We start from the raw sequence: 23,363 nt of genomic DNA on the forward strand, positions 1-23,363 counted from the left end.
TGTACAGCCCACTGTTCCAAAGATCTGTCAGACACCAGTGGGGGGCAAATGCTCACTGTACCCCTTGTTACGTTCCTCAAGGGGTCTAGTTTCCAAAATGGTATGCCATGTGTTTTTTTTTTGCTGTCCTGGCACCATAGGGGCTTCCTAAATGCGACATGCTCCCCGAGCAAAATTTGCTCTCAAAAAGCCAAATATGACTCCTTCTCTTCTGAGCATTGTAGTTCGCCCATAGTGCACTTCAGGTCAATTTATGGGGTACCTCCATACTCAGAAGAGATGGGGTTACAAATTTTGGGGGGTATTTTCTGTCATTAACCCTTGGAAAAATTTTAAATTTGGGGGGAAACACACATTTTAGTGAAAAAAAATAATTTTTTTTTACATATGCAAAAGTCGTGAAACACCTGTGGGGTATTAAGGCTCACTTTATTCCTTGTTATATTCCTCAAGGGGTCTAGTTTCCAAAATGGTATGCCATGTGAGGGTTTTTTGCTGTTCTGGCACCATAGGGGCTTCCTAAATGCAACATGCCCCCCAAAAACCATTTCAGAAAAACATACTCTCGAAAATCCCCTTGTCGCTCTTTCCCTTCTGAGCCCTCTACTGCGCCCGCCGAACACTTTACATAGACATATGAGGTATGTGCTTACTCAAGAGAAATTGGGCTACAAATATAAGTATACATTTTCTCCTTTTACCCCTTGTAAAAATTCAAAAATTGGGTCTACAAGAACATGCGAGTGTAAAAAATGAAGATTGTGAATTTTCTCCTTCACTTTGCTTCTATTCCTGTGAAACACCTAAAGGGTTAAAATGATGACTGAATGTCATTTTGAATACTTTGGGGGGTGCAGTTTTTATAATGGGGTCTTTTGTGGGGTATTTCTAATATGAAGACCCTTCAAATCCACTTCAAACCTGAACTGGTCCCTGAAAAATAGTGAGTTTGAAATTTTTTTGAAAAATTGGAAAATTGCTGCTGAACTTACAAGCCCTCTGGTGTCTTCCAAAAGTAAAAACTCGTCACTTTTATGATGCAAACATAAAGTAGACAAATTGTATATGTGAATAAAAAAATTTTTTATTTGTAATATACATTTTCCTTACAAGCAGAGAGCTTCAAAGTTAGAAAAATGCAAAATTTTCAAATTTTTCATCAAATTTTAGGATTTTTCACAAGGAAAGGATGCAAGTTACCACAAAATTTTACCACCATGTTAAATTAGAATATGTCACGAAAAAACAATCTCGGAATCAGAATGATAACTAAAAGCATTCCAGAGTTATTAATGTTTAAAGTGACAGTGGTCAGATGTGCAAAAAACGCTCTGGTCCTTAAGGCCAAAATGGGCTTGGTCATGAAGGGGTTAATATACTAGTTTTTTTTTTCCATATCCCCGTTATAGTTATAGACTTCTCCCTCATCACTTTTTAAAGGGCCAGTGCTTTCATTTTTAACCTTTTTTACTATTGATATAGTTAAAGAACATTTTGGGGTTAGTTTTTATCTGATTTTTACATATTTAATTTTTTCTCAATAGCTTATTAGTGCTCCTTCACTACCTTCCTGTTTAGTAGCTCAAATGCTTTTTTGTCATTTATTGCCCCCCATATTTATTCATCCATTCATTTCTCTTGTTCCTGGCTCTTTTATTCCCATACGGTATGTACCTTTCACAGTGAGAATTTAGGATATTTTTAAAAGTCCCAAATTTAGTGTCTACACTTGTTTTTAGGATATTTTCTAATTTTACAGTGTTAAGAGTACTCCAGTGGAAAACAGATTTTTTTCTATCAAATGGTGCCAGAAAGTTAAACAGATTTGTAAATTACTTCTATATAAAAATCTTAATCCTTTCAGTACTTATCAGCTACTGCATGCTGCAGAGGAGATTGTATAGTTCTTTTCTGTATGACCACAGTGCTCTCTGCTGACACCTCTGTCCATGTCAGGAACTGTCCAGAGCAGGAGAGGTTTTCTATGGGGATTTGTTCCTGACAATGACAGAGGTGTCAGCATAGAGCACTGTGGTCAGACAAAAAAGAACTATACAACTTCCTTTGTAGTATACAGCAGCTAATAGGTACTGGAAGGATTTGTAAATTGAAGTAATTTACAATTCTGTTTACCTTTCTGGCACCAGTTGATTTAAAAAAAATTGTTTTCCACTGGAGTACCCCTTTAAGGGCCTCTTTGAGTTGATCAAACTTTGCCTTCCTAAAGTTCATTGTTCTTGTGACTTCTCACAGAGTTCCGTTATTGAAGGACAAGTTATAATATATTATATTGTGATCATTATTTACCTGGGCTGTGGAGTCGGAGGAAATTTTGGGTACCTGGAGTCGGCAAACAATGCACCGACTCCGACTCCTACTAAATTTAGATTGGAATAAAAAAAAAAAAGCAAGTTTAAATTTCCCAATTCACAAAAAGTAATAATTAATGACTTCTCTACTGTAAGAATTAAGACCAATGCATGCAGTGCCTCACGTAACCGCGAAACAAAACGAACACGTTAAGTGACCGTGAAGAAGCATGCTTTTCATGTGCTTCAATATATAGCATGCAACGCTCAATTAGGAGTGGCAATACTTATACTTTCCATAGTGTTGTGTTCTGCTGTTACAGGGAACCCATGGGTAACCTAGCCTCTCACTGATAAGGGATTAAGTAAATATGTTTTTTGCAGGACTAGAGACACTTGTGAAGTGAAGGGAATGGAGGGTCAATAGTTCAAGACTAAAGATGTAAACCATTGGAAAAAGGCTATAAAAACTTGTAAACTCGATTGTTAGCTTAAAGGGCCCCTAGACATCTTATCCCCTATCCAAAGTTTCTTATCTTATCCCCTATCAAAAGTTTCTTATCCCCTATCCAAAGCTGCAGTTTCCTGAAGTCCCACTTCTTCGGACATGCCTGCTGTCTGCCTTTTGCCTGAAAGAAACAATGGAACTCGACTTTAACATATTCCCACCAATTGCTGATGCAGTTAAACAGACATTTGTCATTACGCCATACAAGGTACCCATCCCTAAGTTCCTCCATGACCTCCCTCTGCTCCAACAGGGCACAATTCAACTTCCAGGAGCCTGGGCCAGGTGGGAATCCATGGCCCAGAGTCCCCCGAAATCGAATGGCCCTGTGGTCAGAGAAGAAGCAGGAGACCATAGAGTACGACACCTTTCTGACTGCTCTCAAAGTGAAGATGAAGTCTATCCGAGAACGGAGCGAGCCATCGGGGCGGCTCCACGTATAGTTTACGGAGTCGTTTCCGATGGACCCAACAACGTCCTGCAAGGATGCCTCTGTCACCATCTCAATCAGCAGCTTAGACGTCACGTCCAGGTTGGTGGATGTGCCAGAACTGCGCCCGTCCACCTCAATGGGGCAGTTGAAGTCACCACCCAACAGTGCTGCCCTAGTGGTGGTGAGCTGAGCCCGCAGGGCCTGGAGAACCTCCAGTCGGACATTCTTCTCAGGGGAAGCATACACGTTGATGAGCCACACGGGCTCACCCGCCCAGGAACCGTCTGCAACGAGAAGTCTGCCACAGACGAGCTCCCGGACGGAATCAAGTGCAAAGTTACCTCCCCTGATCAGGATGGCCACCCCCGCAGACCTACTGTCACCCCCACCAGACCAGTAGGAAGGGCCGTGAGACCACCGCCTGGCAAGATGGTTGTAAGACCTAGAAGCAGACAAAGCACATTCCTGCAGCATGTAAACATCACACCTCTGAGAATCTAAGAACGTAAGGACAGTCTGAAATCTAAACCTAGCTCTAATACTCCTCACATTAATGCAGAAGATGTTAAGATCAGCCATGGGAATAAAAAGAGAGGTTAGTTCAGATACTAGCTACCACTCCGGTCGGGCGGGTCCTCTTCTCTGGCGCCTGTCAGCTCCTGTGTCTTCTCATAGCGCCCTTCCAAGAACTCGTCGTAGACCGGGTTGGCCGGAGTGTCTAGGATTTTTTTGACCTCTGGGTCCTGCAGCAGCTCCTCCATAGACTGAGCTTGGACTTGCTCTGCTTGGACCTGCTCCATCTCCTCCTCTCCATCTGAAGCTTGAAGGCTCTCGCAGACCTGCTCCATCTCCTCCTCTTCATTTGAAGCTTGAGGGGTCTCGCAGGTCTCGATGATCTTTCTCTTGTTGGACTCAGCTGATGCATTGTCCCTTCCTTTCCTCTTCCTCTGTATGGTACCTGGGGGAGGAAGCAAAGGAAAATCCTCTGAAGAGCGGGCACCAGCAGCTGGAGGGGGGTTCGGTGCTGCTGTGCCAGGAAAGAAAGGGGACAGGGGGGCAGGAGAGAGGTTGCCGGGGCAGGGGAGGGCCGGGGTGGGATACGGGGGGCAGGGGTGGGACTTCATGGGGCAGGGGAAAGGGGCATGGGAGGGACAGGACAGGGCAGGGGTGGTGGCGGCTTTCGCCTTCTTACCCTCCTTGGTCGGCTTGGTCATCCGTGCTGCTGGCTCCGGAGCTGGGGCTGGCTTCGGTGCTCTCGCTGCCACAGATGCCCATGTTCTCTCCCTCTGGGGGCAGTCCTTGTAGCTTTGGGCCGCCAATCCGCAGAGGTTGCAGGTCTTGCTCTTGGGGCAATCCTTGGTCGTGTGACCTGTCACACGGCAAAACCTGCAGGCATCTTCCTTACAGTCCTTGCCCTCGTGGCCCATCTTGCCACATCTCCTGCAGGTCTGCGGCATGTCCGGGTAGAAGATAAGTCCTGTGGAGTTGCCCAAGGAGAATGTCGGTGGCAGATGCTGTAGTCCATCTGGAGAAGCAAGGTTCTTGCAGGTCCAGTATCCAAGGGAGTTCAGGATGCGGGTGGGCTCCCTCACGACGGTGCAGAAGCGCTTCAGGAAGGTCGAGATGTCCGTGCCTGGGGTGTGTGGGTTCTGCATTGAGACCGTCACCCGCCTCTCCTCTCTTTGAATAGGGCAGTTGCCCACAAAGCAAGAGAAAGGGGATTCGCCACTTTCACCACCTCCCAGTATCTTCTACAGGTCCCAATGGTGGCAAAGGTGATATAGAAGATTCTGGACATGAACATTGCTATTCCAAGGGTATCAGCCGTGGAGAAGCCTTGATCCGCCAGCATCTTCTTGCAGAACACGTCGTGGGTCATGTCCGGCACCCTTCCGTCCACAGGCTTCAGCTTCAGGGCAACAGTCTCCCTCATCCAGCGCTCCAGGGTTGGAGCTTCAAGGTTGGGGATTCTGCCGCCCTTCTGCCTTTCCATGGTGGAGGTTGAAGCTTGCTGTGGTTGGGGCTGGACCTCCAGGCCTTGCCCTGCAGCCTCCTGGGTGGACTTGCTGGTTGAGGCCATGGCTTCTTCGAGCAGTCTTCTTTCCCGGGTGGGAGGAGCTATGCAAATCCTTCTCCAGAGGCAGCAAGTTTCTTTGAAAAGATTCTGCGCCGAAGTTCCGGAATTCACCGCCGATTCCCTTCTTCCAAGTTCTTCGTCGGCTTCTTGCAGTCTTCAAGTTCTTCTCCTTCTTCAGATGTTCTGAGGCAGGCAGGAGATGATCTTCAGGTGGTATGCTCTCAAGAATTGCGGTTCTAATAAGAACGAAAAGTACTGCAATCCTACTACGCAAAATCTCTACCACAATGCTGGCAGACAGCTGTTTTGTGGTTTTTGCCACTCGTCAGTAAAGAGCAGGGTGATGAATAGAAGAAAACAGGATCTGGGGACTGAAACTAGGCAAGAATCAGGTATTTTTTAAGTTTCTCTCACGCCCAGGCACAACATTTATGGGGAGCTGTGACATGGGGGAGACAGTGGACAAGAGACCTCTGGCAGGGGGAGACAGTGGACAAAATACCCCTGGCAGCAGCAGACAGTGGACAAGAGACCTCTGGCAGCAATAGACAGTGGAAAAGAGACCTCTGACAGCAGCAGACAGAGTTCTTGTAGTCTGTACTTTACCACTCTTCAGACAGCAACAATATGGTGCGCACAGTGGAATTGAAAAACTACAAAACCCCTCCCCTTTTGCACATAGACACATATGGAAGGTAGATGGGCGAGGCCAAATTTGCAGCAGTCAATTTGCAAGTTCCTTGCCTTCGCCTGATTTCTCATGTTAGCTCCCTCTGCTAGTCAACAGTGGTAAATATGTCCAGTTGTTAAGTTTTTCATATTTTGTGACAAAAGTTTATTTAATATTTCCAAAAATATTTTAAAAATTTGAAAAAATTATTTAAACTCTAAAAAGAAAAAATAACATTTGGTGACAGATTCCCTTTAATATTAAAGCTAATTCTTCTTGACTTTTTTGGGACACCAAAGCTGTTGCTACTTCCAAAGAGGGAACATATAACATAATCCATTCCATCTTCTCCGCTCAGCAGACTAAAAAACTATTTCTACATATAATAATGGCTATGAGCAGACACACAGGGGACCCGCACTAAGCCCCCCATTCTGCCTAGGGTGTTCAGCAGCAGATGTCTTCAACTACAACTCACAGCATGCCTGGGCAGTCTGAGCATGCTTGGAGTTGTAGTTTTGCAATATCTAGAGGGCTACAGTTTGGACACCACTACACACAGTGGTCTCCAAATTGTTCTCCTCCAGTTGTTGCATAACTACAACTCCAAACATGCCCTACGGCTGTCTGGGCATGCTGGGAGCTGTAGTTTTGCAACAACTGGAGGCAAGCGAGAAACTCACTGTAACCCCTGCCTTTGTGAATGTACCCTGTTGCAAAACTAAAACTCCCAGTTTACTTTTGCAACAGCTGGAGGCCCACTGGTTACGAAACTTTGAGTTAAGTAACAGACTCTGCGTTTTGCAACCAGTTTGCCTCCAGCTGTTGCATAACTACAATCCCCAGCATGCACGGACAGCCAAAGGGCATGCTGGGATTTGTAGTTTTGCAACAGGGTACATTCACACAGGCAGGGGTTACAGGGAGTTTCTCACTGCAAGTTTGAGATGCAGCTAATTTTCCGCTGTATCTCAAAAACTCGGTAAACTCGCTGTGAACCCCCCCCCCATGTGAATGTACCCTAAAAACACTACACTACACCTACACAAAATAAAAAGTAAAACACTACATATACATATACCCCCACACATTTTCCCCCCTCCGACCAAATAAAAAAGAGAAACGTCTGGTATGGTTTCTAAAACGGAGCAGCTGTTGTAAAACAACAACTCCCAGTGTTGCTGGACAGCCATTGACTGTCCAGGCATGCTGGGAGTTTTGCAACAGCTGGAGGCACCCTGTTTGGGAAACACTCCGTAGGGTAATTTTGGTATCGGAGGCAAGTGTATTTTTTGCATCCAGGTCCTTCCCTATGCAAATCCCTAATTTAGGCCTCAAATTTGCATGGCGCTCTCTCACTTCGGAGCCCTGTCATATTTCAAGGCAACAATTTAGGCCCACATATTGGGTATTTCCGTACTCAGGAGAAATTGCCAAACACATTTTCGGGGGCTTTTTCTCCTTTTACCCCTTATGAAAAGGTAAAGTTGGGGTCTACTCCAGCATGTTATTGTAAAAAAATTAATTTTTTACACTAACATGCTAGTGTTGCCCCATACTTTTCATTTTCACAAGAAGTAAAAGGACAAAAAGACCCCCAAAATTTATAACGCAATTTTTTCTGTGTAGGGAAATACCCCATATGTGGACGTAAAATGCTCTGCGGACGCACAACAAGGCTCAGGAGTGAGAGCGCCATGTACAATTGAGGTGATTTTCACAGGGGTGGCTGATCATTACAGCGGTACTGACATAAACGCAAAAAAAACACCCACATGTGACCCCAATTTGGAAACTACACACCTCTCGGAACGTAACAAGGGGTATAGTGAGCCTTAACACCCCACAGGTGTTTGCAGAATTTTTGTTAAATTTGGACGTGAAAATTTTATTTATTTTTTTTTCACTAAAATGCAGGTGTTATCCCAAATTTTTCGTTTTCACAAGGGGTAATAGAAAAAAGCCCCCCACAATTTGTAACCCCATTTCTTCTGAGTATGGAAAGGCCCCAAATGTGGATGTAAAGTGCTCTGCTGAATGAAAAGTTCAGCACTGCAGGTCCAACGCAAGGAAGCTGTTTATTGCATGAAAAAGTGACGGGTTTCGGCGAGCTCTCTCGCCTTAGTCGTGCTTTGCTGGCGCACTACAATGCTCGGAAGAGAAGGAGCGCCATTGGGCTTTTGGAAAGAGAATGTGTCTGGAATTGAAGACCATGTGTGTAATGTAATAAGGGGTGCAGTGAGTATTTACGCCCCACAGGTGTCTGACAGATTTTTTGAACAGAGGTCCATGAAAATAAAAATTTTACTTTTTCATTTGCACAGCCCACTGTTCCAAAGATCTGTCAAACGGCAGTGGAGTGTAAATGCTCTCTACATTGTGTATTGTGAGGTGTGTAGTTTCCAAAATGGTGTCACATGTGGGGGCTTTCTGCTGTTCTGGCATCATGGGAGGTTTGTAAATGCACATGGCCCCGACTTCAATTTCAGCATAATTCTCTCTCCCAAAGTCCAATGTCGCTCCTTCTGTTCTGAGACCTGTAGTGCGCCTGCAGAACACATAAAGGGGTATTCCATGAGAACAGATTTGTAAATTACTTCTATTAAAAAATCTTAATCCTTCCAATAATTATCAGATGCTGAAGTTGAGTTGTTTTCTGTCTGGCAACAGTGCTCTCTGCTGACATCTCTGCTTGTCTCGAGAACTGCACAGACTAGAAGAGGTTTGTTATGGGGATTTGCTTCTACTCTGGATAGTTCCCGAGACAGGCATCATCAGAGAGTACTTAGACAGAAATAACAACTCAACTTCAGCAGTTCATAAGTACTGAAAGGATTAAGATTTTTTTATAGAAGTAATTTACAAATCTATTTAATTTTCTGGAGCCAGTTGATATATAAAAAAAAAATAGTTTTTTCCTGGATAACCCCTTTAACATCCACATATGGGGCATTTTCTTAATCAGGAGAAATTGGGCTGTCATGCCCCCTCCATAGACTTGCATTGAGGGGGCGGGGCGTGACATAACTGTACTTCGTCCCCGTAGTCGGGGGCATTAGACTTGGTATCTCCAGCGCTTCCTACAGTGCTAACAGGTGGGTGCTACATGCTAGATTGCAGGGGTCCTCAGCGGCGGGACCCCTGCGATCAGACATCTTATCCCCTATCCTTTGGATAGGGGATAAGATGTCTTAGTGCCGGAGCACCTCTTTAAGGTGAAAATGGGCTAAGTCCTTAAGGGGTTAAAGGTTATATCGGGAAGCATTACTATACTGAGAAAGTAGTGAATGTTTGCAATAGCCTTGCTGTAGAAGTGGTAGCTGCAAATACAGTAAAGGAGTTTAAAGGATAAGTATCATGAAAAAAACATATCCCCTATCCGACAGATAGGGGATACGTTTTTTTATTGCGGGGGCCCTCGCGATCTCCTGTTTGGATCCCCAACTTTCCATCACAGGGGCGCATCATGACCCACGCCTCCTCTATATAGCTCTATGGAAGAGCAGAAGATTGCCAAACGGTTCTCCCATAGAGCTATATGGAGGGGACATGGCGGCCCCTGCTTCAGGCTGGGGTTGTGATGCACCCCCGTAATAAAGAGCTGGGGCTCCAAACAGGAGATCATGGGGGGCCCCAGTGCTCGGACCCCCTTGATCTAAAATTTATCCTGTATCCTTCGCATAGGGGATATGTTGTTTTTTTTTTTTTCATGATACTTATCCTTTGCATGGGATAGGCATAAGGCTATCATTCATATAAGATAGGGCCAGGGACTATTGAAGTCGCATGTCAGGAGGCCACACCTCCTTGCATGCCTCCTCCTGTGCATATCACTTATTTAAGCCCCAAATGCACTTGGAGCTCTTTCACTCCTGAGCCCAGTTGTGTTTCCAAATAACCGTTTAGGGCCACATATGAAGTTTTTCCGTGGTGAGAAGATATTGAAAATATTATTTTTCTAAGAGTTAAGTGTAGTTTTTTTGTATTTGTCCATGGTATTTACACATTTTCCCTATGCTTTTTGCATTCTCCTACATTTTCCATGGTATTTACAAATTTTTCCCTAGGTTTTAATTTTTTTTTTATTTTTTTTTTTTAACAACCGTTCTAAACTGTCGGATATTCCAGAGCACAAATCCACCTCATTTTATGTGGAAACCTTAGCAAATATGCCCGGGACCAACCTGTCAGACACTTGTGAGGTTAAAATGCTTTCTGCACACATTGTTGCATTACTTGAGGGGTGTAGTTACCAAAATGAGGTCACTTTTGGGAGGTTCTTCACTGTCCTGATGTGGGAGTTCTGTAAACGCAACTTGGCCCGCCGACATCCATTCCACCTTTCTATATTACAGACAGGGTTAGCAGAGTACCCCTAATTCATTTTTATCAACAGTGCGTCCCATGTATGAAATATATATAAAACAATATTTATTTGTCATTGTCCGTGTTCAACTTTAAAATTAACTATATATTTGTTTAGGAGTTTTCTCCATATTATTTTTTAAGAAAGTACTTCTCAGGGGTGTGGAAATAAAAAAAAAAAGTTATAAAAAAAACTACTTGTCCAAGGGACTAAAACGGGACTAAAACTACTTGTCCCTTTATGACAATCCACTTGTCCTGGTACATAAAATAATTTTACCCAAAATCGTATGTAAATAAGATCATTATCAATAAAAACTTAATAGGCAGACCAGTTTGTAACCCAATTAGTTGAATAGGGCCCCTCATAAGTAAGTCCACCCTTTAAAGGAATACTGCAGTGCAAAATAACTTATCCCCAATCCGAAAGATAGGGGACAAGTTATAGATTGCAGGGGGTCCAACGGCTTGGACGCCAACGCCCTCCCCCCATATGTATCCTGTAGAGATACATGGAGGGGGCATTTCGGCCACTGCATCATGCTGCGGACACTCCCTTTATGCCGACTGCTGGGCCCAGTAGATGAGATCGCAAGGGGGTCCCAGCGGTCAGACTCCCCCCGATCTATCACTTTCGTGATCCTAGTTATCCTATGGGATAACTTTATTTTGCACTACAGCATTCCTTTAAGTAGGTAGTCCCCCCCCCCCCCTTTTCAGGTAGGTATGTCCCTTTATCAGGTAGGACCCCCTGTGCCATTATATTCCCCCTTCTGATGCCCCCTGTGCCATTATATTCCCCCCTTCTGATGTCCCCTGTGCCATTATATCCCCTTTTGATGCCCCCTGTGCCATTATATCCCCCTTACTGATGCCCCCTGTGCCATTATATTCCCCCCCTTCTGATGCCCCCTCTGCCATTATATTCCCCCCCTTCTGATGCCCCCTCTGCCATTATATTCCCCCCTTCTGATGCCCCCTGTACCATTATATTCCCCCCTTCTGATGCCCCCTGTGCCATTATATTCCCCCCTTCTGATGCCCCCTGTGCCATTATATTCCCCCATTATGATGCCCTCTGTGCCATCATAAACCGCCTTCTGATGCCCCCTGTGCCATTATATTCTCCCCTTCTGATGCCAACTGTGCTGTTATATTCCCCCTTCTGATGCCCACTGTGCCATTATATTCCCCCTTCTGATGCCCCCTGTGCCATTATATTCCCCCTTCTGATGCCCCCTGTGCCATTATATTCCACCCTTCTGATGCCCCCTGTGCCATTAATTCTACCTTCTGATGCCCCTATGCCATCATAGCCCCCCTTCTGATGCCTCCTCTGCCATTATATTCTCACCTTCTGATGCCCCCTGTGCCATTATATTCTCCCCTTCTGATGCCCCCTGTGCCATTATATTCTCCCCTTCTGATGCCCCCTGTGCCATTATATTCTCCCCTTCTGATGCCCCCTGTGCCATTATATTCTCCCCTTCTGATGCCCCCTGTGCCATTATATTCTCCCCTTCTGATGCCCCCTGTGCCATCATATTCCACTTTCTGATCCCTTCTGTGCCATCATATCCCCCATTCTGAGGCCCCCTGTGCCATTATATTCCACCCTTCTGATGCCAACTGTGCCATTATATTCCCCCTTCTAATGCCCACTGTGCCATTATATTCCCCCTTCTGATGCCCCCTGTGCCATTATATTCCCCCATTATGATGCCCACTGTGCCATCATAAACCGCCTTCTGATGCCCCCTGTGCCATTATATTCTCCCCTTCTGATGCCCCCTGTGCCATTATATTCCCCCTTCTGATGCCCCCTGTGCCATTATATTCCCCCTTCTGATGCCCCCTGTGCCATTATATTCCACCCTGCTGATGCCCCCTGTGCCATTAATTCTACCTTCTGATGCCCCTATGCCATCATATCCCCCCTTCTGATGCCTCCTGTGCCATTATATTCTCCCCTTCTGATGCCCCCTGTGCCATTATATTCTCCCCTTCTGATGCCCCCTGTGCCATTATATTCTCCCCTTCTGATGCCCCCTGTGCCATCATATTCTACTTTCTGATCCCTTCTGTGCCATCATATCCCCCCTTCTGAGGCCCCCTGTGCCATTATATTCCACCCTTCTGATGCCAACTGTGCCATTATATTCCCCCTTCTGATGCCCACTGTGCCATTATATTCCACCCTGCTGATGCCCCCTGTGCCATTAATTCTACCTTCTGATGCCCCTATGCCATCATATCCCCCCTTCTGATGCCTCCTGTGCCATTATATTCTCCCCTTCTGATGCCCCCTGTGCCATTATATTCTCCCCTTCTGATGCCCCCTGTGCCATTATATTCTCCCCTTCTGATGCCCCCTGTGCCATTATATTCTCCCCTTCTGATGCCCCCTGTGCCATCATATTCTACTTTCTGATCCCTTCTGTGCCATCATATCCCCCCTTCTGAGGCCCCCTGTGCCATTATATTCCACCCTTCTGATGCCAACTGTGCCATTATATTCCCCCTTCTGATGCCCACTGTGCCATTATATTCCCCCTTCTGATGCCCACTGTGCCATTATATTCCCCCTTCTGATGCCCACTTTGCCATTATATTCCCCCTTCTGATGCCCGCTCTGCCATTATATTCTCTTACCCCCCCCCCCCCCCCCCCCCCCCACCTCTCTGATGTCACAGTGCAGCTCAGCGAATTGCTGGCCACAACAGTTTCCCACCTCGGCTACTGTTTGACTCGGATGCAATTTGAGATATTGTGCCCTGGCCCCAGTCTTTCACTCAGCCAATCACTGGCAAACCCAGACACCGATGCGGCCGGCAATTCGCTGAGTTGCACTGTAAATATCAGGCACCGAAACCAGGAAGAGGATCACATCGGAGACCAAGTAAGGGATATTGGAGTCATTGCGGGGGAGAGGGAGGTAAGTTTTTTGTTTTTGTGTTTGTTTGTTTGATGTGGGCAGCCTGTGCATATTGTTAAAAAAAATGTATACCTTATTTGTTATATTAAAAAATAGAGCAAAACTACTAAACAAATATATAGTAAACATGTTCATTCTTTCATAGGAGTTCAAAATTTCTGCAGTAGTGTGAATGGTGCAGCAGAATCCCTTTGAGGACAATGGTAGGCTGCTGCACTGTATTTTCCTAGCAGAATTCTGGTTGGAAAATACGTAGTGTAAGTGAGCCTTAAGTCCAGTAATGGTCTCCCGCCTGTTCTGCAGAGTACAGATGCCAAGGCAACCGTAAGACACCCAGCAAGTTCTGTGCACAAAAGTCAACTTAAGCAATTTAAAGAAAATTTGTCACCCACACTTAACCCAATACACTTGAATATAGTGTGGGTGAACAGGATTCGAACGAGGGGTCACTTACTTATTGTGGTCCACTGGCTGCTGAGATATTTGTTTGTAAAGTTCCAGTGTTTCATCCATGGCTAGCACTTTGAAGGCGTTGCTCCTGCCGGCAGGCTGCCTCTGCCTCCCGGAGTGGACGTCCTAAGCAGGCCCCCGCTGTTAGCATATTCATTATTTTTAATTACATGTCCTAGTGATGTTTGTCTGCAGAGCCCATGCGGCGGAAGATTTCAAACAGCAGATGCTCTCCTTACGCAGAGCTCTCAGGTCATCGGGACGTGAGAGCTGTTTGAAATCTTCCGGCGCATATGCTCTGCAGATAGAGTGCTGCGCTCACGTGACCTGTGACTCAAAGTTACTAGGACGTGGAGTTGAAGATAATGAATATGCTAATAGCGGGGGCGGGCTTAGGACATTGACTCCGGGAGGCAGAGGCTGTCAGCCGGCAGGGGCAACTGCCTTCAAATTGCTAGCCATGGATGAAATACTGGAACTTTACAAAAAATATTTTGCCAGCCAGTGTCACAAAATAAGTGACCGACCCCTCATTAGAATCCTGTTCACCAACACTATAACCCAATGTATTGGGTTTAGTGTGGTTAATAGGCTGACTGTTTTCCTATACATACATATGCCATAAGTGACAGCTGCGTTTGCTGCAGATCTGACTGCTTTTTTCTGCCCGGCAACCTATTACTAGAGACAGTCTGGCACAGTAAGACAGCATGATTATAATGCAACTTTAATTTATTAATTTTTTTCATAGCTGTTTAAGAAATAAACCTGATTGATTGCAACTGAAAACGAAGCAAATGTTTCTGTCATGTTTGACTAGTCCAGAGAGTAAATAATATTTTCACAAATAAATCATCTAAGGCTTACACATGCCAAAAAGCTTCAAAGACACAGTGCAAAGTTTGAACCAAGAATTCAAATTCATGTGATTGTACGTGTAAGATAGGAAGACGTTGTTTTTTTTAATGTACACCAGGACCAATTGGAATATTTTACAATGTAGTTCAGTGAGAAATATATATTGTTATTTGCAGGAGGTACCTACTAAAGCATCTTCCTATGTGGACAGTGCGCTCAAGCCACTATACCAACTTCAGCATGAGTATGGAACTAAAGTAAAAGTAGAAACCAGGAAAGAATGGCTAAAGGAAGCTCTTTCCGAATGTACACACAAGTGAGTGGACTATTTGTAAGACAAGAAAATGTGACCAAATATGTGAAAAGTTCTGCATTTTGGGTCGACTTTCTGAGTATTTTTAGACTTAATTAATTCTTAATTAATTCTCATGTTGATGTTCTTACAATGCAGGACCTTATTACATGTCCTAACCCTGCGCTGTAAACAAATAATGCTGATTTTGTAGTTTGGCATCCAGTCCCCGCTATGACTATTGGTGCCTGCACAGTTTCCTAAATTGTTAAAAATGTCACCCAGCGTGCCTCCACTGGGTGTCCGTTTTGCCAAGATGTACAACATATTTTGTATCTGATGGTGCCCATTTAAGGACCAAGGCTCATTTTAAAAATTTGACCTATCTCACTTTAACCCATTCAGGACATCAAGTCTTTTTTATTTTTGCACTTTTGTTTTTTCCACCTCACATTCTAAAAATCAGAACGCTTTCAATTTTCCACCTATAGACCCATATGAGGGCTTGTTTTTTGCGCCACCAATTTTACTTTGTAAAGACGTCAATATTTTCACCACACAATCTACAGCAAAACCAGAAAAGAATATTTATTTGTGTGGCAAAATTGGGGAAAAAAAGCCATTTTGTGACTTCTGTGGCTTCCAGTTCTTCGCAGAGCACTTAAAAAAAATAAATTTAATGCTTTGTCCAAAAATTAGCATGTTTAAAAATGTCCCCTATATCTGGTATCACTCAGATATATTGTGTCAAGAATGTTGGGGGCATCAGACACATGATGTTGTCATCTTTATATGCAATACATTTTTCTGATGCCCCAACCCATGCTTCAGCCTTATAACTTATAATGATGCACGCATAACTACATACCATATTTATCGGCGTATAACACGCACTTTTTAGGCTAAAATGTTTAGCCTAAAGTCTACCTGCGTGTTATACGCCGATAAGCCGCTGCAGTTCAATGATTTAAAGTGGGCGCTTTAAATCAATGAACTGCAGCAGCTTTGCAGGTGCAGAGACCGCCAGCGCTGTCAGCTTCTCTGCCCCTGCCGGCCCTTCTCTCCCCCTGACTATCGGTGCCGGCGCCCCAATGCCGGTGCCGATAGCCAGGGGGAGAGAAGCGGCGCCAGCAATGGGGCAGCGGCGCCGACAGCCATCCCCGGTTGCATAATTACCTGTTGCCGGGGTCGGGTCTGCGCTGCTTCAGGCCTCCGGTGTGCGTCCCCTGCGTCATTGCTATGCGCTGCACGGCGCGGCGCAAAGACGTCACTCGTCATTGCACCGCGCCGTGCAGTGTATAGCAACGACGCACACCGGAGGCCTGAAGCAGCGCAGATCCGACCCCGGCAACAGGTAATTATACCGGTAATTAACCGGGGATGGGGGGAGGCAGCAGTGCCGGCAATGGGTGCCGCTCCCCCTGGCTGTTGGCGCCACTGCCCCATTGCTGGCGCCGCTTCTCTCCCCCTGGCTATCGGCGCTGGCAATGGGGCGCAGGCACCGATAGTCAGGGGGAGAGAACGGGCAGCGGGGTTGATAGCCAGCGGGAGAGAAGCGGCGGCAGCAGGGCTCTAGACCCCAGGAAAGGCAGGGGGCAGAGAAGCCGGCAGCGACGGCCTCTCTCCCGCTGCCTTTCCTGGGGGTGTATCGGGGTATACACACACACACGCACCCTCATTTTACCATGGATATTTGGGTATACCCCGATAAATACGGTATATGCAAAAAGTATTATAGTTCTTTTGCTCCATATATGATTTATTTCATTTTTGCCTCATATGTGCCCCATATAACCACCATTCTTTAGGATACCAAGCCTCGTTTTCACTTTACATGCGTTTCACGCATACAACTTGAGGCTACCGGGCCTCGGTTTGACTTGATAGCCTCAGTTTCATTTCCCTTAGAATACAATGCGGTCCACTTTGGCTGCCCAAGCCTCGATTTCATTAGAAGCCATGTCATTGAGTAGTGTTGCCTCGCTCCTGGTGGAACGCATGATGCGGTGCTCTTGGGGGCGCGGCATTGTGCGCTCCATTTAATTATCCAAGTCTCGTTCTCATTTTCAGCCATTTTTACGGCAGAGCTCATGACACGGTGTCCTGTGGGCACGGTGTCCTGCACTCCATCAATATTATCCAAGCCTCGCTTTCATGTTTTGAGCCACACTCTGTTAGAACATGTAGTCTCGCTTTCATTACGTGATGCTCGCGGGAATACAAGATTCGCACTTCTGGAAATGAGGTTCCGGTCGTGCGAGCGGCACAGGACCACAAGTGATTGGACATACAGGTAATTCACAGGTGATCTTGTTATACTTAGGATATAGAACTGTGTTGTAGAGAGCCACAAATCACTCCTGAGGAAGCCTCTGTAGCTGGAGGCGGAACGCGTGGAGTCAGCTTCCCCCGTACTCAGATGCATGCAGACCTGGTATTTTCATTTACAGCATATACACCATCTAGGCTTGCAGCTTAAATCATTTGGGTTATCATGCATATGTTGTACTATTTTTGGTTGGGTCACTAGCGCCTATTATTTATATTTGCACTAGGGTATATTTGTTTACACTGTGTGTGCTTTTCCAGTGACGCTTTTTGGTTACACACAGGTTCTATTTATAATTTTTTTCTTATCGGTGGGGTTTGGATAGCCTATATATATTTATTTATACTTGGTGTATTATATTATCGTTATTTAGGACTGCATGCATTTGGTTGTTGGATTATATATCATTTCCAGTACGGGGTAGGCGTTGCAGGACTACATTCCTCCGCCTGAACATTATATATGTGTTTTAAATGATTTTAAATGTTTGTGTACTCTTGGTTTTTTGTATGTCCAGAATCATGAATAAAGGAATATATTTTTTACTTGCATACTTGTTAGATATATAAAAAAACATTTTTTTGTTACTATATTCTAACACTGGTTTGCACCCGACATGCTTATATTTTAAAGGTGGTGCCCGTCTTCCCTTGCATATAAAAATGTCCCCTTCTGACAGGCTGTGGCACTGGTCACCCACTATGCATGTGTGGGATGCAAGTCCAAAATCCCTGGGGGCTCTACTGAATCCTCCTGCTCTGCCTGCTCCTCCAAGCTGACCTCGCCGTCGGTTTCTGTGGCCCCTGAGGTTTCGGCGGAATGCGTGGGGCCCATTCCTCCTCCAGAATGGGTATCTTCCCTTACCCAGTCAATTTCTGATTTGGCTAGGGTCCCCAAGTCAGTGGTCTCCGCTTTGGAGCGTTCTTCCCTGCAGGATACCCCCAGAGGATCGCGTTTTGTGTCCCCTGACCTGCTATTCCTCCGCGCTTCCAAGCACTCTAAGGTGGTTACCTCTGGCTCTTCTCCACAGCGTGCCCGAGGTGGTCCCTCTTTTCGCCGGTCTCGTTCTTCCTCTCCAGCTCACAGGAGGTGGACGGATTAGTGTCAGCCATCTGGGACACCTTTCAGCTGGAGGACCCTGGAACTTCGGATACGAATCCAGAAGTCTCCTTTCGCCGCTCGCGGCGTGCTCCATGCAGAATTTGACACTTTGTTGGATGCTGCTTGGAAACACCCGGTGAAAAGATTTCAGGGAATCAAGAAGGTTCAAGCCTGATTTCCCTTCCCTCAGGACCTAGTTTCCAAGTGGACAGTGCCACCTAAGGTTGATCCTCCGGTCTCTCGCCTGTCCAAGTCCACTACCCTACCTCTTACAGACACTGCGTCACTTAAGGATCCTGTGGACAAGAAAATGGAAAATTTGGCATAGTCCGCTTTTGAAGCGGCTGGGTCCTCCCTGCTTCCCACCTTTGCTTCCAGTTGGGTGGCCGAGAGGGTGTCTGTTTGGGCTTCCCAGCTTCGCCAGGGTATCCTTTCGGGCGTTGCCAGGGAGGACCTGGCCGATGCAGCTCTCCAGCTCTCGATTTTCTCTTTTCAGCAGCTTTGGAATCTGCCCGCTGCTCGGCCTTTGCCTCGGCTAACTTGGTCGCTATTCGTCGCACTATGTGACTGAAGGCGTGGGACGCCAATGCAGCTTCTAAAAGGTCGCTAACGGAGTTACCTTTTTCGGGTTCCCGGCTTTTTGGGAAACGGTTGGATGAAATTATTTCCGAAGCTACGGGAGGTAAGAGTTCTTTACTTCTGCAAAACAAACCTCGTCGCTCTGACCCCCGTCGGAAGGCGGCGTCCCTTCTAAACAGGCGCACCCTCCCTCTCGGAAAGCCCCCTCTTTCAAGGCGTGCCCTTCCTGGAAGTCGGACAACCGGGAGTCTCTCCGGTCTGTGGTTGCCTACATGGACCACGGCGAGTTTCTTTCTTCGGTGGCCATCCGGGACGCCGATCTTCACATCCCTATCTTTCAGGTTCATCAGCGATGCCTTCATTTCGCTGTCCCGGAGCATCATTTTCAGTTCGTGGCGCTCCTTTTTGCACTCGCCACGGCTCCCGGGGTCTTCACCAAGGTCATGGCGGCTGTCATCGCCGTCCTTCGGAGCCGGGGGATCTCAGTTCTCCCCTATCTGGACGACCTCTTGATCAAGGCCCCGTCTCGCTCCGAGAATTTGGAGAGTCTTTGGATGACACTTCACACCCTGTCCTCCTTTGGCTGGGTGATCAACTTGAGAAGTCTCATCTGTCTCCTTCCCAGTCCGTGATATTCCTGGGTCTCCTTTTCGACACAGCAGCGGCTCGGGTCCGTCTTCCCTTGGACAAACGGCGCTCTCTGCAGCTGGGGGTCCGTCGCCTGCGACGCCCCTCCCTGTTTCCGATTAGTTTCTGTATGGAGGTCTTGGGCCATATGGTGGCTTTCATGGAGGCAGTCCCCTTCGCCCAGTTCCATTATCGCTCTCTCCAACTAGCCATCCTGGCCAGGTGGGACAAGTCTCCTTTGTCCCTGTCTCGCCGGATCCTTTTGCCTCCGGCGGTTCAGCAGTCCCTTCTTTGGTGGCTCCATTCTCCCCTTCTTCTTCTGGGGAGGTCTTTCCTCCCTCTTCATTGGCAAATTGTCACTATCGATGCGAGTCTCCTCGGCTGGGGAGGTGTGTTTCAGGACCTGATGGTCCAGAGTCGCTGGTTTCCTCAGGATGCCAGTCTTCCCATCAATCTCCTAGAGCTTTGTGCAATTTTTCTTTGCCTCCTTCACTGGGAGACTCTCCTACAGGGTTGGCTGGTCCGTGTCCAGTCGGACAATGCGACGGCTGTTGCATACATCAATCGCCAAGGCGGTATCCGGAGTCGCTCAGTGATGGAGGTCGTCTCCAAGATTCTCCTCTGGGCCAAGGCTCGGGTCCCTGCTCTCTCGGTGATCCACATCCAAGGTGTGGACAATTGGGAAGCAGACTTTCTCAGACGCTCTTCAGCAGACTCGGGGGAGTGGTCTCTCCACCCGGAGGTGTTCTCAGAGATCTGCAACCTCTGGGGGACCCCGGATGTGGATCTCTTCGCATCTCGCCACAACAGGAAGTCCCCTTCTTTGTAGCGAAGTCTCGGGACCCCTGGCCTCGGCGGTGGACGCTCTAGTCCTCCCGTGGTCTTCTTTCCGTCTCCCTTACCTGTTTCCACCTCTTCCCCTCCTGCCCAGAGTTCTGAAGAAACTCAAGGTGGAGGGCGTTCCAGCCATTCTAGTGGCTCCAGATTGGCCCAGATGGGCGTGGTACGCCGACGTAATCCGGCTAGTCGACAACGTACCACTAAATCTTCTGCTTCAGTCCGATCTTCTTTCTCAGGGTCCTCTTTGCCACCCTAATTTACTGTCGCTGCATTTTCGTTGGTTTTGTCCGAGGGGCAGTTCGTTTTTTGTTTTTTTGTCTGATTCCCTCGGACTTCTGCTGTTTTTTTTCTTTTTCTGTCGGTTGCCTCTTACTGCTTTGGGACTAAACTGATTAGCTCAGGGTCAGTAGGCGGTGTATATCCCGCCAGGAGGGGCGGAACTTTTTTTGTTTGCCTAGTGTCAGCGTCTCCTAGCGGCAAGAGCATGTACCCATGGTCTGTGTCCCCCAATAGATCCTCCGAGAAAGAGATTTTACAGTAAGCATAAAAAATCTACTTTTTCCAATGTGATCTCTAGTTTTTATCGGTACCATTTTTGTTTTGATGGGACTTTTTTGATCACTTTTTATACATTCTTTTTTAAGGTACACAACGTGACCAAAATAGCGCAATTGTGGAATATTTTTACGCATGCGGCGTTACCACTTTAGTAGCAAACAAGCTGGTTTATTGCAGCATACGTGGGATACAAAGAAGTGCAGGATACAAACTAACACACACGAGCAACGTCCGTTTCACACAAACTGTGATTCTTCCGGCTCAAACAAATGATGCATACACACTCTCTTATATGCAACCTAAGACTGATGTCAGCTGAAGGAGGGCACCAACAATACCGCTGGCTACTCTGCCCCATTTCTTCAGGTGAGGTCCTCAATACAACAGCATGAATCCAGTGCTCAGTTGCCATGGGCACGGGCTGGACGCGACGCCGGCGCAGCACGGCAAACTTCGTCAGCTGATCAGTCATGGCTTCCCCTCTTCTCCACAGCAACCCGGCTCACATGACCACAATGGCACTAGGAACAAAGGAAACAAAATAAGAGAGGATAGGTACAATGAAACTTGTGAGTTAACAACATTAAAACCAACAAGGATACTGTTTTACAGAAACATACTCTTATCTGTTTTGATATTTAAACCAGCCGTACCCATGGCACCTGTTCGAAGGATCCCTATCCCCCCCCCCCATATTTAGTGGGCAATTGACAATTTGGAGACCCGCAAATTTAAGAACAGATAACTCACTATTGTGGTCCTCCCTAACGTGTTGGATGAGCCTAGGGCATTCTACTCCTGTTGAAATGGATTTAAGATGCTCCCTTAACCTGACATTGAGGTTATGGATAGTCTTCCCTATATAGCAACGGCCACAAACACAGGTGACTGTATAAACTACAAATTTAGATTTGCAGGTTATGAAGTCCCTGACCTGCCATGTAACCCCCCTAAAGTGATGCTGTTTACTTCTGAATTATGGGGGCATTGATGGCATTGTTTGCACTTAAAGTTGCCTTGAGGTCTCCTCTAGACAACCAGGTGTCGACTAAATCTTTAAATTGATTTGGGCCTAACAAGCTATCCAACGTCGTGTTTCTTTTGTACGAGAACAAAGGCTTATTCACAGCGGTGTTGTGCAAATCGCGTTCCCCCTCAATAAGGTGCCAATGGCGTCTGACCGCCGTTGTTACAGTTTCTATATAGAGAAGACTATCTGTAACCTCAATGACAGAATAAGGGAGCATCTTAAATCCATTTCGACAGGAGTAGGACACCCCAGGCCCACCAGCACGTTAGGGAGGACCACAATAGTGAGTTATCGGTTCTTAAATTTGCAGATCTCCAAATTGTCAATTGCCCACTAAATGGGGGGGGGGGGGGGATAGGGATAAACTCCTCCTGCAGTGCGAGATCAGATGAATCCTTAGAACAGGTGCCATGGGTACGGCTGGTTTAAATGACAAAACAGATATGAGTATGTCTCTGTAAATTAGCATCCTTGTTGGTTTTAATGTTTTTAACTCACAAGTTTCATTGTACCTACCCTCTCATTTTGTTTCATTTGTTCTAAGTGCCGTTGCAGTCATGTGAGCTGGGTTACTGTTGAGACGAGGGGAAGCCATGGCGGATCAGTTGACAAAGTTTGCCGTGCTGCGCCGATATTGCGTCCAGCCTGTGTCCATGGCAACTGAGTACTGGATTCATGCTGTTGTATTGAGGTACTCACCTGAAGAAATTGGAAATGGGGCGGAGTAGCCAGCGATATTGTTGGTGCCCTCCTTCAGCGGACGTCAGTCTTAGTTTGCATATAAGAGGGTGTGTATGCGTCATTTGTTTGAGCCGTGTGTCTTAGTTTGTATCCTGCACTTCTTTGTATCCCACGTTTGCTGCAATAAACCAGCTTGTTTGCTACTACTTTGGTTAGCAGCCGCCTGTTTCTTCTTCTTGCAAGTATATATAATGTTTGTGTCTAACACCTACATTTACTTAACCAACTCTGTCGGAATACAAGGGTATATCAATCCACTTTTTACCCTCACTCAAAATATTTTTTAAAAACATCTCTTATGTATTGTTTCAAATAAATGTGAGCAAAAAAAGAAGGGTTAAAACCCCAGAACTATACCCCTATTATATGTAGAAATTATAAATATAAAATATTTATGTGAACCAGTCCTCAAAAGCACAGGGGAGAGAAAAAGGAAAAGACTAGTGGAGATGGGATCCAAGAAATGGTCTTTATTATATAAAAAGGATATATATGACCAATCGCCTAGCAGGGCCCTTGCTAAAGGCGAAGGGCATATACTGGGTAAAAAAAAAATAGATATAATAAAAAATACAGAATATAGTAGGATTAAAATGAAATAAATATGATGGGTAAGTAGCACCAAAGAAAATTAATTAATTAAATATCTGCTGCATATATC

At 46.1% G+C, this 23,363-nt stretch overlaps 1 protein-coding gene across 2 annotated transcripts in view; it reads left to right on the forward strand.

Moving 5' to 3' along the window:
- COG2 (component of oligomeric golgi complex 2) overlaps positions 1 to 23,363 on the forward strand; it is a 273,237-nt gene that overhangs the window by 234,170 nt on the left and 15,704 nt on the right. For both annotated transcript variants that reach the window (XM_056566965.1, XM_056566966.1), the window contains one exon: positions 14,782 to 14,921. In XM_056566965.1, the coding sequence (XP_056422940.1) occupies positions 14,782 to 14,921 (140 nt within the window). The remainder of the gene's footprint in view (positions 1 to 14,781; positions 14,922 to 23,363) is intronic.

Source organism: Hyla sarda, chromosome 3 (assembly GCF_029499605.1).
Source record: "Hyla sarda isolate aHylSar1 chromosome 3, aHylSar1.hap1, whole genome shotgun sequence".
In the NCBI taxonomy this organism is placed as follows: domain Eukaryota; kingdom Metazoa; phylum Chordata; class Amphibia; order Anura; family Hylidae; genus Hyla; species Hyla sarda.